Here is a 15,866-nt window from a genome sequence, read left to right on the forward strand (position 1 = left end):
ATCTGCCCAGCAGCCTCCTCTCGCTTGTGATCTCTTTTGAAATAGGAGGCATGAAAACGCTGACCTGGCCTGTTTCCTCTCCTCCCGGCTCCATCCAGGAAAGGGTTAATCGGGAGGGTGGGGAGGGGAGTGGCGCTCACACCTTTCCCAGAGACCTCGGGCGGTGGCGGGGCCCGGGCGGGGCGGAGGCTGGGTCCCAGACTCCTGGCGAATAGCAGCGCGCAGCCGGCCCGGATTGGAGCAGCTTCATCACGCTGACCTCTGCCTGGGATGTAAACCCCACGGGCCGCCACGGACACAGCAGAGCTCTCGGCACCTCCGGGGAAGCCATCTCGGCCTCCCCAACCCCTCCAACACCCCCCCCTTATCCCGGGCTTCAGCCAAGGCCGGTCCCAGCCTTGACCTCGGCTGCGAGGCGCTGAGCGAGCCCAGTCGCGGGCGGGGAGCGTGCGTCGCTTCGCACAGGCTGCGAGAGGAGGGGCGGCGCGAGTCATGGCCGGGGACAGCGAGCAGACCCTGCAGAACCACCAGCAGCCCAACGGCGGCGAGCCCTTCCTGATCGGCGTCAGCGGGGGCACGGCCAGCGGCAAGGTAAGTCAGGGGCCCCGCGCGCCCTACTCGCCCGGCGGGCGGCACATGTGGCCGGCGCCCGCGGGCCGTGGCAGTTGCAGCCTGCCACCGCGTGGCCCGCGCGGTCCTCGCTCCGGGCCGCCGCCGCCAGCCCCGCGCAGGCTCGGGGCGAGGCGTTGGGGACCGGCGAGGGTCCTGGGACGACTAGAGGGTCCCCGGTGTGGGGCGTCCCCCACCCCTGCCCGCAGGGATGGTGCGCTCCCTCGCCGGTTCCCGGCGGCGGTGGCGGTGGTGGCGGCGGCTGGGACTCGTGGTCAGGGTCCTGTGGGGGAGGGGCGGGAAGCGGATGCTTATTGTTTTGCAAGTCGGGGCTGGGGACGGGGCTTTCGGGGGCTCCCCCCACGAGCCCCTATGTGCTGCTCGGCCCCGGCCTGACCCTGGCCGGCCCGCCCGAGCCCATGGGTTGGCGGAGGGTGGCGAGGATGCGCCAGGCGGCGCGCCGGCTGCCTGGAGCCCACCTGGGGGTTTTCAGGGCTTTCCTGGAGAGAGCCAAGCCCGGTGGGCGCAGTCGCGGATGGAATGACAGCCGGGGTTGCTGTCTTTACTGTTGGAAGAGATAAGGGGATCAGTCTCAGTGAGAAAGTTGTACTGGTTCCCTGCTCTTCGGCGTCCGGGTCGCGTTCTCCTTGGATCCCAGGGAAGGGACTGCCGAGTCTCATTTTGCGAGGAGCCTCTTTTCTTTGTGGGTTTTTTTTTTTCACCCCCAGCGAGGCAGTGACAGGCGTCTTGGCTTCACCTCGGCTCTTTTCTGCAGGTGGGGAAGGGTGGAGCCCTCCCAGATGGTTCTTTCTTGACCCCCCAACGCTGCCTTTTAAGATGTGGCTGCTTGTTCGCCTGCCGTTTAACAGCCTCCAAGTTCAGTAGTGGGTGCTCGGGCTCCACCAGGGGCGCCCGGGGGAGCCGGGCGCCGCGTGCGGCGGCTGGTGAGGCGGGATCGGGACTCCCGAGGTTGGGGAGCGCGGAGCAGGAAGGCTGGGTGGCGCCATGAGACGCCCGCCACGCGCCACGAGTTTTTTTTTTTTCTTCCAGCCTATTTCACCTTGGCCCCTCCTCCATTTTGATTTTTTTTTTTTTTTCGTTATTTTTTCCCTCCAGGTCTGGGGTACTTTAGGCCAGCAGCCCAGACAGCGTTGTGTGCTGTAGAACTCCAGTTATTGATTAAATCCACTTCATCTTTAGCTTCCGTGGCTAGCACTCTGCAATGCTGTTTAGGTCTCTGAACTTAGGTTATTTGCGCTTTGCCTTGTAACATGTTAAGTTTAAAAATACATTCTTCACGAGTGCGTCTAGGAATGCTGGGCAAAACCAGGATGCCAGCCCTATCAGGATGCCTTATCAGCTTTTTTGGAATTGCCTCAGCCACCCTGTCTCTTTCTTCCCAGTGTTCTGCTGTGGAGGGGCCATTTCTAATTCATGGCTGTATTCCCAGAGCCATGCCTGGAGAGAAGTTGGGGGTAGCCTGTTACGCTGAAGTCCAGCCCCCTTAGCGGGGAAGAGACTTTAAACTTGTAGACGACTGGAACATTTAGAAACAATGACCTTGGTCATCACCTAAATAATTCAATCACCCCAGAGGCCGAAAACTGACACACTGAAATGGCGAAACCATCTGTATTCAGTGTTACTTACTATTAAACTGCATTCGCAGTTGACATTAAGGATGGGTTTTTATTTTTATTTTTTGGTTTTTCGAGACAGGGTTTCTCTGTGTAGCTTTGCTCCTTTCCTGGAACTCACTCTAGCCCAGGCTGGCATCGAACTCAGAGATCCGCCTGGCTCTGCCTCCTGAGTGCAGGGATTAAAGGCGTGCGCCAGGATTGGCCAGGATTGGTTTTAAGGGTCGCCCTAGACAGCTGGAATGGGAGGAGCGGTGAGCCGTGTGGGAGTAGCCAGCTCTCTGCTGACCTGCTTTTCATCAAGGAAGAAGAGGAAACTCCCCACAGACGAAGGGTCTCTTCGTGCAGTATTCAAAACGTACACCTCGGGCATAGGATGGCTTGTTATGGTTAAAGAATTGTGTGTATCTATCTTAAGACAGTCTCTCTGGCTGGCTTGGGAACTCTGTGTAGATAGACTCGGTTGGCCTCACTCTGAGAGAATCACCTGCCTCTGCTTCTAGTACTGGGATTACAGGCATGGGCCACCACACCAGACTGTGTATTTGTTTTTTTAAAAAAGTCCAGCTACATGAGCCAGATGGAGTATGAGGCCAGCTTGGGCAATTTCGCAAAATACTGTCTTAGAACGTTAGAAAAGCATTGGATGGACTTCTAAAAAAATTCATGTTGTGGTCACTTTGTTGTAATTATTTCATAATTTTATTATTCCAGTCCTCAATGCCTTTCCACTAAAGAATTGGAAGTTTTCTCTCTCTCACTTCCTTTTTGCCTTTGAAGTCCTCATGAACAAACTGGGTCTCCTTTGGGAGTCTCAAACAAGCCGTGTGCAGCAGGGGCTAGAAGCAAGGCAGGGCGATACCCTACGTTCTGGCGAAAGGAATTCGGAAAAAGACAAAGGGGTTGAGATAAATGGCAGTTTACAAGGAACCTCAGAGCCTCTAGAGGCCAACAGTCTAATTACCTGTTTGAAAATGTGTGTTTTGGGGTGGTGGTGTTATAACCCGGGAGCGTGCACTTGCATTGTCTTCACATGGAGCAGAGAGAAATGAGGCGGAGCTAATAATGTATGCCGACCACGTCGTGAGTGGCAGAGCTGGGACTAGAGCATCACTGCCCAGTCTCTGCTGCTGGCTTCTTGGAGAGCTGAGACACGGAGCCATAGTGCAGCCTCACACCGTCAAATTGGGCAGGGACTGTATGGAGACAGCTGGGAAGGAACATTGGGACTCACAGCTACTTACCCCAGAGCAAATGGTGGTACCTCACAGCCCTACACTGTAGACCTGACTGTCTCCCTTTCTGGTCTCTCCTTCAGAAGAAAAAAAACCCCACTCATCGGGAGTATATATATCCTTTTCCTATTGGACTCCCCTTGTCTCAGTGCTGTGGCTGTCCAGAGTACAAATATTTTATCTCAGACTAAATTATTTTGGTTGTAGAAGGCAAAAATAGTGATTACAGCTCCATGAATTGTATTTTACATTTTAGTTATTTAAAGGGTCTTTCTATGTAGTTTAGGCTGGATTTGAACTCACTGTAGTCCAGGCTGGTGATCTTCCTGCCTCTGCCTTTCAAACACTAGGATTACAGAATGTACTGACACCCTGCTGTGACACGTTGAGATTTGTTTTATGGATGAAGATAAATGAGAAATTTAGACTTTTCTAGGCAGACAAAGCAAATCATTGTTAGGTCATTTTAAAATTTCCTATTGGTGGTGGTGGTGGTGGTGGGGCTGGAGACATGGCTTTCAGATGAACTGGGGTTTGATTCCTAGCACCCCAGTACTGGGAGATCTGCTGGCTTCTGCAAGCACCAGGCATGCATGTGGTACACATACGTACATGCAGGCAAAAACATTAAATTAAGCTGGGTGTGGTGGTACACACCATTTGACCTGGCACTTGGGAAGCAGAGGGTGGTGGATCTGTGAGCTCCAGGCCAGTATGAACTACATAGTGAGTTCCAGGTCAGCCAGGGCTACGCAGTGAGATCCTGTCTCAAAAAAAAATAAAACTAAGAAACAATTAAGATGCACTGGGGGCTGTTACTCCACGCTAGAGTTCTTGTCTGCTTTGCGTAAGGTCCTGAGCTTGATCTCCTAACCCTCAAAAACATGAAAAAAGCCACTCTACGTAGTGGATGAGAAAGTTTTCCTGACTTTTTTTCTCCTAAACTCTTCCAGACTCTTATTTTCTCCTAAACAGTAAGTCCAAATGATAGCAAGAAATAACACGGGAAGGGAGGCAGAAACAAAACCAACAAGCCCCCACCAGCCCACATCTGTACAGTATACATTTATCACCAGGTACGGTTCCCTCCCTCCCTTTGATTTTTTTTCTCTTGACCTTGACCAATAAAAACAGCCTATGGGTCTGCTCCTTGTCACACCATCCCAGGTGCTCTTTCTTGTGCTAGCTCTTGCCATGGTTACTCTCCCTTTCACACGCCTTGACCTCTCTGCAGAGTACAGGTCAGAAACTCAATAGGGTGCCAGTCCCCAGGCCCTCGGATGTGGCCCCGAGCTGCGTTTTGCACATGTCTGACTACACTGCGTTCACTGATGCCGCTGCTCATGTTACACTTCGCTATAGGTCTGTGTAGACGACAGGTGTCTTTCTGGAAGAGACGGTGGAAGTTTGACTTAGGGGCAGAAGTGAGACTGGGATCCAGCTCTCCTGAATCTGCCTCATTTGAGCTTTTCTGCAGGCAGTGACCACCCCTGGAAGGTATTTTTAGGGAGGCGGGGCTGTGAGTAATCCAGGACAAGCGGTCCCCACTGAGGTGTGGGCTGATGATACCTCAGCTCAGCCTGACTGAGTCAGCATCTGGTTTTGGACTGTTTCAGAATGCCGTGGGGCCATGTCATCTTGGCTTCTGCTACCCCCCATTCCTGGAACTTCAGCTGCTCCCCTTCTATCTGCATGGCTTAGTAGCTTTGGCGCCTTTCCTGGAACTCACTCTGTAGCCCAGGCTGGCCTTGACCTCCTAGAGTGCTGGGATTAAAGGCGCGCACCACCACCACCACCACCACTGCTTGGCAAAGGAAGCAGTAGATAGTTTTTTTTTTCTTTAAGATTTATTTATTTATTTATTTAATATACAATATTCTATCTGCATGTTTGCCTGCACACCAGAAGAGGACACTAGATCTCATTACAGATGGTTGTCAGCCACCATGTGGTTGCTGGGAATTGAACTCAGGACCTCTGGAAGAGCAGTCAGTGCTCTTAACCTCTGAGCCATCTCTCCAGCCCAGTCCATAGTCTTTCAGGGTGTGGCCTTTGTTCCCTGGGCTGTTTCTTTGAACAGGCACCGTGGTATTTTCTACTACCCCAGATGGATGCCTTGATCTTGGTAATGCTCTGGCCTCGGTGCCCGCTGCCAGCGTCACTCCACTACGTACGCCATGCCTTTTCTTCTCCAGGGAGGTCCTCTCTATGGCCACTCCTCATGAAACTCTTCCTTTTAGTTCAGTGCACACAGCTTGTGTTGTGAAGTCATCCTCCAGTAACTCCTCTTCTCGGCCTCTCTCCTTCCCTCGGGGAGGCCTGCCTTTATTTTGGTTGCGTGTCTTTGAAGCTTCTGTCCTTTCTGAGAGGCTCGCCTGCATGCTCATCTAACTCCATCTTGGTTTATAGGGTGTGCTTAGGTCTTGGACTTGACGTGCTTTCTTTGTAGAATCTTGCTTTAAATTTTAAAAGAAAAATGTTGTGTTGTTGTGTGTTGGTTGTTGTGTATCGTGTGTGTAGACACGGTGGAGAGAGCCGAGTCCCGCTCCTTCTCAGTCTGGTTTTTATCAGCCTCTGTGATGCAGAGAGCTTGCATTTGGTGATTCCACTGAAAATGTGAGATGTGACTTTGTTTTCTTTTGCTGGTGGGTTCTGTGATGGTTGAAACTATTCAAGGTCTTTTAGGGCATCTCAATTTTTTAACTCAATAAGAAGGTTTGAAGGTATACTTATAGTGTATTACTTCAAATCATTTTTTATCAGCTTTATCATTAGCCCATCTAATTTAACTATATATATGTAAATTATAAGTTTTTATGAACTGACAGAATAGGAATTATGAGAGGATGGAAGTGGTGGGAACATTTAGAAATGTTTCTTTAGTGTAGAAAACCTTTGGTTCTCTCAAGACAGTTTCTTTATGTAGCCCTGGCTGGCCAGGAACTCCCTCTGTAGCCCAGGCTGATGTCAAACTCACAGAGACCCGCCTGCCTCTGCCTCCCGAGGGCTGCGATTAAAGGCGTGTGCCACCATCACCTGGCACTTTTGGTTCTTACTAAAATATTTGTTATTGAAATGTGTCTTTGGTACCGATGCCTCAGTGGGTAAAGCTTGACATGCTTAGCTTGGGTTCTGGAACCCACATGGTAGAAGAGAACTGACCGCCCCCCCAAAAGGTTTCCTCTCACCTTTACATGTATGTATGCTGTGGCACATGTGGCTACATGCCTTGTGTATGCGGCCGCACGTGCGCGCGCACCCACACTTATTTTTAAAAAGCCCTTTAAAACTATCTGAATGTCAGGTGAAACTGAGCAAATTATTTTACTCTAATTTGAGTGAGTACAGGTGTGCTGATGTCATGGCCTGTACGTAGAAATAGAGGATGACATTCTTGGGAATTGGTTTTCTCCTTCTACCAGCTGTGATCTGGGATTGAACTTAATTCCTCAAGCCTTCTAGTGAGGCTTTCTACTTGCTGAGCCATCTGTCTGTCTGTCTGTCTGTCTGTGATAGAGGCTCCTGTGTTCCAGGCTGGCATATCTGGCACTGGCGTGTGGCTGAGGATCCTCCCTCCAGCTCCTGGGTGCTGGCCTCACAGGCATGTGCTACCACGCTGCCATGTTTTCTGTGGTGCTGGGTTAGAGCCCAGGGCTCGGTGCATACTGTGCCAGCACTCTACCTCCTCAGCCCAAATCATGTTTTTTATTTTTCCAGACAGGGTTTCTCTGTGTAGTTTTGGTACCTGTCTTGGATCTCGCTCTGTAGCCCAGGCTGGCCTAGAACTCACAGAGATCCGCCTGCCTCTGCCTCCCGAGTGCTGGGATTAAAGGCCTGCGCCACCACCATCTGGCCCAAATCATGTTTAATACTGAGTGATTCTTGGTGACATTAGTTTAGAAGTTGAGTATTTGGATCGCCTCAGTCTTTTGAATATTGACTTAATGACGATCATATTAACTCTGCAAACATCCAAGTAAAAGAAAGTCCCTTTAAAAATTAAAAAAAATATATATTTATTACTGTTGTATACACACTGTATACTGTGTGAATACAGGAGGGTGTGTGCCACAGCGCACGTGTGGAAGTCATAGGACAACTCTTCCCTTTTCTGTCCTGGGTCCTGGGTCCTGGGCGCTGAGTTTAGGCTTTTGCAGCAAGTGTTTTGAACAATTGAATCTCAATGCCCCTCCCCGCCCCCCCCACTTTTTATTTTTCCTTAGAGACAGGGTTTCTCTGTGTAGCCCTGGCTATCCTGGAACTCACTCTGTAGATCAACCAGGCTGGCCTCAGATCCTCCTGCCTCTGACTCTGGAGTGAGTGTTGAGATTTACAAGTTTGCTCTACTATACTCAGCCATAATAATTTTTTTTTTTTTTTAAGGGAAAGTCCACCAAGGTCCACAAGGGGCTGTAAATGACTCTGTCTGTTTCTTCTTCAGGAAGTGTTTTCCCCTAGCCAGAGGTGATAACTCAGTTATCTCGGTTCTAATTGCCCCAACAGTTGACTGGTTGTGGCCAACTCTTTCTTCCTTGAGTGTTTGCTCCTGATCCTTGAAAACTGTGACAGGCTCATCTCTTGGGTGAGTGGCTAAAGAACGCATTGCTCCTTGGCCTGGTTTCCTCTTGTAACAGCTCTTGTGGTGCTGTGGTTGAACATGGGACCTCATTCTCTGAGCCCGCACCCCCCCCCCCAGCCACGCCGCAGCCCCCAGGTACTGGCTCAGCATCTCAACCTGTGTGCCTTGACTGTTGCTGGGAGACAGGGGCAAGTGCTGTTCACACACTTGTATGCTCTCTTGGGGAGAGGGTGGTCCCTTCGTCTGGAAGGGGCTGCTGCTGGCATATTCGAAGTCACGTGGCGTAGTGTAAGTGCGCTTGCTCGACGGCTTAGACAGACGATACAGTGAGCTGGATGGAGAGTGACGTGAGCGTCTCCTGTCACATTTTCACAGCAGCTGTCATCGCTTTGGTTTAGGTGAATGCTTATTGATAGGAACTGCATCTTCAACCCAAGAGATAAGAGTAGATCTTGGCTGGGTGGTGATGGTTGAGGCGCCACATGCCTTTAATCCCAGCACTCTTTTTGGGAGGCAGACGCAGGCGGATCTCTGAGTTCCAGGACAGCTATAGGTCTGTTATATAGAGAAACCTTGTCTCAGAAAACAAGCAAGCAAGCAAACAAACAAACAAGTTGATCTTGGAAGCCCAAACAATTATCTTCTAGGATAAGGTGGATCTGCTTTGCTTGGAGAAAGCCACCTGCTTTGGTCTGCTTGCCAGGGCCTGGACAGGAGCCTCCTTTTATAACAGGAATTGGAATTGGGCTCTGCTGAGCAGTTACACAGTGGGAAAACTGGTAGGGTTGTTTTTTATTTTTTTGTTTTTTCTCCCCCCCCAGACAAATTACCCCCCCCCCCGACAAATTACCCCCCCCAACACACACACACAGGGTTTCGCTGTGTAGCCTTGGTTGTCAGGAACTCCCTCAGTAGACAAGCTGGCCTCAAATTCACAGAAGTCCACCTGCTTCTGCCTCCGCGTACTGGGATTAAAGACATCCACCACTGCCTGGCATAAATGTTTTTTAGATTTACTTATTGTGTGTGTGTGTGTGTGTATCATGTTGACCAAAGATGCCCGAAGAGGGTGTCAGATTGCCTGGAACTGTTTAGGTGCTGGGAATGAAACCCAGCTCCTCTGCAGTAAACAATCACTTTGAGCCTTCCAGCCCCACCCCCCCAAATCTATTAGACAGAAAACACTATACATGTTCACAGTTTACACTGGCTTTGTCCTCCTTTCAACAGAAAAGGACATTTTAAACAGCAGTGTCTAGGCTTTTAACAGAAGTTTATAATACATATAATTATATATCATCTGTCTTGAAGAAGTGGTGATCATCCAAAGGAGACAATACAGAATGACACACAGCTTTATGAAGTGTGTTCTTTTTTTTTTTTTTTTTTTTTTTTTTTTTTTAATTCTTTATCTGAGACAATGAGAAAGATGGTTTATTGTAGAGGAGTTACACTTGGTCACAAGTGAGAACAGAACCAGTTCAGAATGCCGTAGGTCCAGGGCAGAGGGCCAGCGGGACTGTCTTGGTTGCAGTGAAAACAGTCAAGTCTCTCAGGTGGTCTCTGCGAGCCGATGGTGATGTTCCAGGTCCATCGAGACTTAATACGGACAGTAGCACACAGTCCAACAACTTGTACCAGCATCCGGCCTTCGGCATCCTTTAATTCTGCCCCTTCAGCCTTGCGGGTGCACAAGCTGGTTGACTTGGACCTCTGCTTCATCCTTCTCCTTTCGCGCTTCAGCCTGTGCATGCGCTGCTTCCTCCTTTTTGCTCTCCTGGCGCAGGAGTTTCAAGGAAGATGGCGCCAAGGCTGAGAGCTGAAGTGTGTTCTTAAAGTCTCTCTGATCCAGTGAAGGCATGCCTGGTTCCCCAGAAACACACTAAACTTGGCAGATAAAAAGTCAGCAGTTTCAGCCTGGCATTGTGGAGCACACTAGGGAGGCAGAAGAAGCAGGTAGATCTCTGTGACTCTGTGAGTTCGAGGCTAGCCAGGTCTACCCAGTGAGTTCCAGGACAGCCAGAGCTGTATAATAGATAGACCCTGTGCCAGCAACCCTCCTCCCTCCATAAATAAACGAAAGACTTGTGATAGTGTTGGTAATGAGTAGTTCTGACTAGGACTCAGAGCTCAGGGTTAGAACTGGGGCTGCAGGTAGCCTACAGCATGTATGGCCCACAGGTTCACCTCTGCTAACAGTGCGTTGGGAGCGAATAACCCAGCAGCAGTTGTGACGGCTCTCTCAGAAGAGAACTTATGCTGCTTTTATGTGATGTATAGATTGTCTGAGGGGACTTTGGAATTTCTTCAGAAGTCCCATTTGGGGGAGGAGGCTGGTTCTGGGGAGCCTTGCTGTATCTGGTGACTCATTGATTGTGCTCTGGATTAGATGCCACTTAGATTAGCCAATGGCCACATTCCCCTACACCTCTCTTGTGCGGAAAGCCAACATCGAGAGCAGAACAATATGGAGCGATAATGTGGGAGGCATGAACACTGTTCCGGGAGGAAATGTCAGCCGCAGGACCTTCCCTGTCTGATGCCCCGGGACACACTGAAGCTGGCTTGACCTTTGCTTCCTGCATGGATGCAGGGGAGGCTTGTGTTTCACATACATTGTTAGAGAAGAGCTCCACCAGGCCTTCCAGGGCATTGTTTGCTGGGGCAGGGAGGGGGAGTGTGAGACTGGAGGTCTTCCATTGTAATAGAGAAGGTTTATGGCGTTTCTGTGTCCAGCTGGGATGGAGACCCTCAGGCTTGTTGCAGAGAATGCTTTCAGGTGAGGTGGGTGCTCCTGACTCGGTGGAGCAGGGAACGGAGCCTTTGCACTCAGTCAGGCCAGGCTCGGGTTCCTGGCCTGGCTTGACTCATTTTAATCCGCTGCTTCTGAACCCATCCTTCCATCTGTGAAGAGGAGATAAGGTCTCGCTTGTTCGGAATAAGTGAGAATGCATGTCCCAGTGTATACACAGCCGAGTCTGAACTGGGTCAGACGCCCTCCCGTTACACCTGCATTCACAATCTAGAGCACGTGTGCTGTTGGAATAGCCCCTTTGATCAGTCTGTTTTGTTGAAAATAGTCTCAATGTTTGTTCAGTTGGGGAATGCTTTGAATGATGTGTTTGTTGATGTATGTTCACATTGTTGAATGGCCAAGCCCGGTAACCGACACATCCATCATCACCTTGCTTTTTTTTGATGTGAAAACATTTAAAATCTAAACTAAGGAGCCTGGCCTGGGGGTGCCTGGAGTGGAGTAAGTACAGAGAGCAACAGGGTGCCTCTAGGTATAGCCTTGTTCTCACTATCTGACTATTGTGATGTTCGTGGGGTTCATCATAACCATTGATCAGGTTCATAGCTAGCAGTCGGGCATCTTCTAGGGTGCACTTCTCAGGTCACTGTCTCCCCCGACCCCCACTCCCTGTCCCTCTCTCTTTCCTTCATTCTCCCCCTTCCTTCTTTTTCTCTCTCCCCTTTTTCTCCCATACCCCAAGCTGGTTTCGAACTTGCTGTGTAGCCCAGGATGGCCTTGGGCTCCCGATCCTCTTGCTCCCCGACCCCCCCCCGTCATTGTGATGGAGCAACATGGCCAAGGCAGTTTCTAGCGGGAAGGCTCAATGTGGGCTGACGGTTCCAGAGAGGGTCAGTGGCCACCGTGGATGGCAGAGACAGCATGGCATGCAGCAGATGCGGCCGCTGGAGCTGGAAGCTGAGAGCTGGGGCTGCTGTCTGGCATTGCAACCTCAAACCCGGCCCCTGGTGATTGTGTTTCTCAGCAAGGCCCGGCTCCGACAGCGCCACCAGCCGGCCATCAAGTATTCAAAGTCAGAGCCGGTGGGGAACGTTGGCATCCAAGCCACGCAGCCACCCCAGCTCGTTTGTACAGTGCTGGGGATCCAACCCAGGGCTTCGTGGACGCTAGGTACTATACCAGTTCTTTCATTCCAGTTAGCAGCCCGCTCTATGCCTTCGGTGGACCTTTTAAAATTTGATTTAGTTATTCCTTTATTTTTTTGATGCAAAGTCTTAATATGTAGCTCAGGTCGACTTCCGATGGGCCCTCCTGCCCCCACCTCCCGAGTGCTGGGATTACAGGCATGTATCCTCGTGTTCCAGAGGCGTCCTTCAAAAATACATTTCAAACAAGTTAAGATTGAAAATTGTGAAACATTTCGTCCCATGTGAGTGTGGGTGCTTGCATTGAGAGGTCAGAGAAGGTCTTTGTGTGTGGAATGGCGTCTGTCCCTTCACTTGACTGTGGCTTCCAAGCATCATGTTGAAGTGCTTAGGCCTTTGTGGCAAAAATGCTTTAACCACCGAGCCGCCTCACGGTCCCTAGCAACTTGAATTAAATGGGTAGTAGGGGAAAACATTATTAACTTTAAAAATTATTTTAATTAAAAACAATGCAACACAGTATACCAATTTATAGGTTTGATAAATATGAAACACCACAAACTGTATCCACCCATGTTAAGTACCAGCCAAGCCACCAGCAGCCCCTCAGCATTCCCCCATCCGTGACCTAGTCACTGCCACCTCTATGAATGATGTCTTCACACACACCCCCAACCCCCAGGCAGGGCACTGTTTTACTACTGCAGTTTACAGAGGTCTGTGTCAGGCACTAAAGTGTTCTTACATATAGGAAAGACAGAGATATAAAAATAAGGTTAATAGCACTGGCTGCTTTTCCAAGGGAGCCATGTTCAGTTCCTAGCATACACATGGTGACTAGCAACCATTTGTAATTCTAGTTCCAGCACACCCTTCTGGTCTCCAAGAACACCAGGCACACATGTGGTGCACATACATGTAGGCAAAACACTTAGTATATACACATAAAAAATAAAAACAACGAAAATATTTTTGAAACAGGATCTCACCATATAGCTCTAGCTGCCCTGGAACTCTCTATGTAGACCAGGCTGGCCTCAAACTCATAATAGAGATCCGCCTGCCTCTGCCTCCTGAGTGCTGGGGTTAAAGGTGTACGCCACCATGGCCAGCTTAATTTTTTTTTTTATAGGAAGAAAGTAAAGTTGCTTAGCATGTTGTGAGCCATGTGTGGTGGTGCACATCTGTAATCCTAGTACTGTGCATGTGGAGACATGATAACCATGAGGTCTAAGCCTTGGAATGTATAGTAAGACCCTGTTACAAACAACAAAAACCACAATGACCCCTTGAAGCTTTTGCTCCTTCGTACTCATGAAGGGAGAGGGCGCTTTCTTCCTCAGCCAAGTGCTCTTCATTTGGTAAATATGATTTGAATGTTGATTGTGGGCTGGGGTTCTCGGCATGGCAGTGCCTGAGGGAAGCCCCTGACCCCAGGGATCTGCCCTGCCTGGCTGGCTCTAAGTCATCCCTGTTAACCCAGCAGTGATACAATACCTGGTCACTGGGTAGGTGCTCAGTGAACATCTGTTGAGCTGGACTAGATCGGACCCCTTAAGTCATTTCCTGGAGCATTGGTCATGGTTGACCGCCTGTACCTGTGATTTTTTGAGATTTCGGGATGCTGGGCGCGGGTTCATGCCTTGCGTCCTCAGCCTCTTGCACGGAGACGGACCCAGTGATGGTTGATGAGTGCCGCCACATCAGTGGCAGTCAGTGCTGGGCAGGTCGAGAGGAGCTGCGGGATCGAGCTTTTCCAGCTGGATTCGGATATAGTCAGCTAGTGTCCGGATCCTGCTAAAGCCGTCTCTAACCCCACCTTTCTGTATCGCGTGGCTGTGCTGTTTACCCTGGGAAGAAGTGTGCCTGCCGGCTCTCACTCCAGAAGCCAGCTTCCCGCCTCTACTGTTCTCTCAGTTGCCTCATGTGTTCATGCTGCCTGGGCATGGGGTCCTCCCTCAGAAGCCCCTGGCCCCACTGCTTTTCTCCCTGACCAGAGTCTGTATCCTCATTTGTCCCGCAGGTTGTCTGGTCAGTTATTTCTTGTCCCAGCCCCACTCTCATTTATTCAACGGCTGCCCCGCCCTTCTGCTCAGTGCGGGAGAACTGGGACCCTGCTAATCAACCTTGCCTCTCTACCCCAGACCTGCTGTCCCAACTGCACATCCTCTCCAACCACGGACGGGAGAGACCCTAGCTGTCTGTCACCTGTGTCAGTCTGCACATCTGCATCCATCCAGGCCGTCCACATTCCATCAGCTCCACTTATGAATCTCTCTTGGAATCTTACCCCCGCTTCCATCATTTCCGGACAGACAGCATGACTCTCCAGTGGCTGATTTCCCAGCCGGCAGCCTGGACTACCTCCAGAACATTCTCCACATTGCTGCTGGAGTGATCTTTAAACAAATACGGCTCTGATCCTGCCCGTCACTCCCGGGGCATTCCTTGTGGCTGTCTGTCTCCTCTCTTGCCCTCAGCATTTATTTCCTGCCCACGGAGCTGTAATTGTAGTCTCTTTATTGTCTGTCCTTTCCCAGCCACTTCCAGGCTCAGGTCTCTGCTCACCGCCGTACCTGGGAGTTAGAGCTGCCTCTGTTCAATATTCTGCCTCCTCCTTCTCTCCCATCTGGGCTCTTCTGTTCATCTGGGCTCTTCTGTTCATCTCTTAAAGCCCTCTTCAGCTCTCCTCTGCCCCTGCTTGTATCTGCCACTCCACTTAAGTCTGAATTGGGATTCCTGTCCTAGGTGTTTTTCTGTACTGTTTATTTTCCCAGTCGAAAGTTTTAAGGACACTGCTCTTCTATCTGTGTACGATGTAGCAGGTGCCCCAGGCACTTGAGAGAGTGGATTCAGGTCAGGCGTCCCTCCTTGTTTCATGTGGAGTTTGTCTGCCCCCCACCCCCACTGACTTTCACATTTGAGAGCTGGTAAGTTTAGTCTCACATGCCAATTCTTGGAAAAGCCAGCTTTAAACGGACCCTGTGTCTGCAGCAGAAACCATAGCTTTTCTGTTGAACACTTGGACAGATGTTTTGAGTTTCAGGAAGTTGTTGGCTCTTGGTTTTTGAGGTGTGGCACAGCCTTTGACTTTATTAGGAAGAACAACCTTTCCCTGGCCTACTGTTTTTGAGGCAGGTTTTCTCTGGGTAACAGCCCTAGCTGTCTTGGAACTCACTTTGTGGACCAGGCTGGCCTCAAACTCACAGAGATCTGCCTGCCTCTGCCTCCCAAGTGCTGGGATTAAAGGTGTGCGCCACCACCGCCCGGCTGTTGTTTTTTTCTCTTTCTTTCTTAATACACTTAATTTCTATTTAAAACACACACACACACACACACACACACACACACACACACACACACACGGTATGGTAGTTCATGCTTGTAATTCTAGCACTTGAGAAATAGGGAGGCAGATCTGTGAGAGTTCAATGCCAGCTTAGTCTACACAGGAAGCTTCAGGCCAGTCAAGGTTATATAGTGAGACCCTGTCTCAACAAAACTATAAAACAACAGAACAAATCCTCAGATAACAGCAGTGAAACCTAAACTCCTTTTATCACATTTATTCCACCATTTCTTCCTCTTTTCTTAAAAAATAAAAGTCCATGGCTTTTTTTTTTTTTTTGTTTTGTTTTGTTTTGTTTGAGACAGGGTTTCTCTGTGTAGCCCCGGCTGCCCTGGAACTCACTCTGTAGACTAACCAGACTGGCCTTGAACTCAGAGATCCACCTGCCTCTGCTGCCCTAGTGCTGGGCTTAAAGGTGAGGGTCACCGCCGTTCTTACATTTTATGTTGGTGGTGTGAGTGTGTGCACGCACACAGCGTTCACTCATGTGCCGCAGTGTGAGTATGGAGTTCAGAGGATAACTTGGAGGAGTAGGTTCTCTCCTACCACGATCAAAC

General features: G+C 50.1%; 1 protein-coding gene across 1 annotated transcript in view; it reads left to right on the forward strand.

Annotated features, from left to right (window-relative positions):
- Positions 1-238: 238 nt before the first annotated feature.
- Uck2 (uridine-cytidine kinase 2) overlaps positions 239-15,866 on the forward strand; it is a 62,505-nt gene continuing 46,877 nt past the window's right edge. Inside the window, exon 1 of the mRNA XM_028864362.2 lies at positions 239-591. Coding sequence (XP_028720195.1) covers positions 493-591 — 99 coding nt within the window. The 5' untranslated portion in view covers positions 239-492. The remainder of the gene's footprint in view (positions 592-15,866) is intronic.

The sequence above is a fragment of the Peromyscus leucopus genome, chromosome 15, assembly GCF_004664715.2.
Source record: "Peromyscus leucopus breed LL Stock chromosome 15, UCI_PerLeu_2.1, whole genome shotgun sequence".
NCBI lineage: Eukaryota > Metazoa > Chordata > Mammalia > Rodentia > Cricetidae > Peromyscus > Peromyscus leucopus.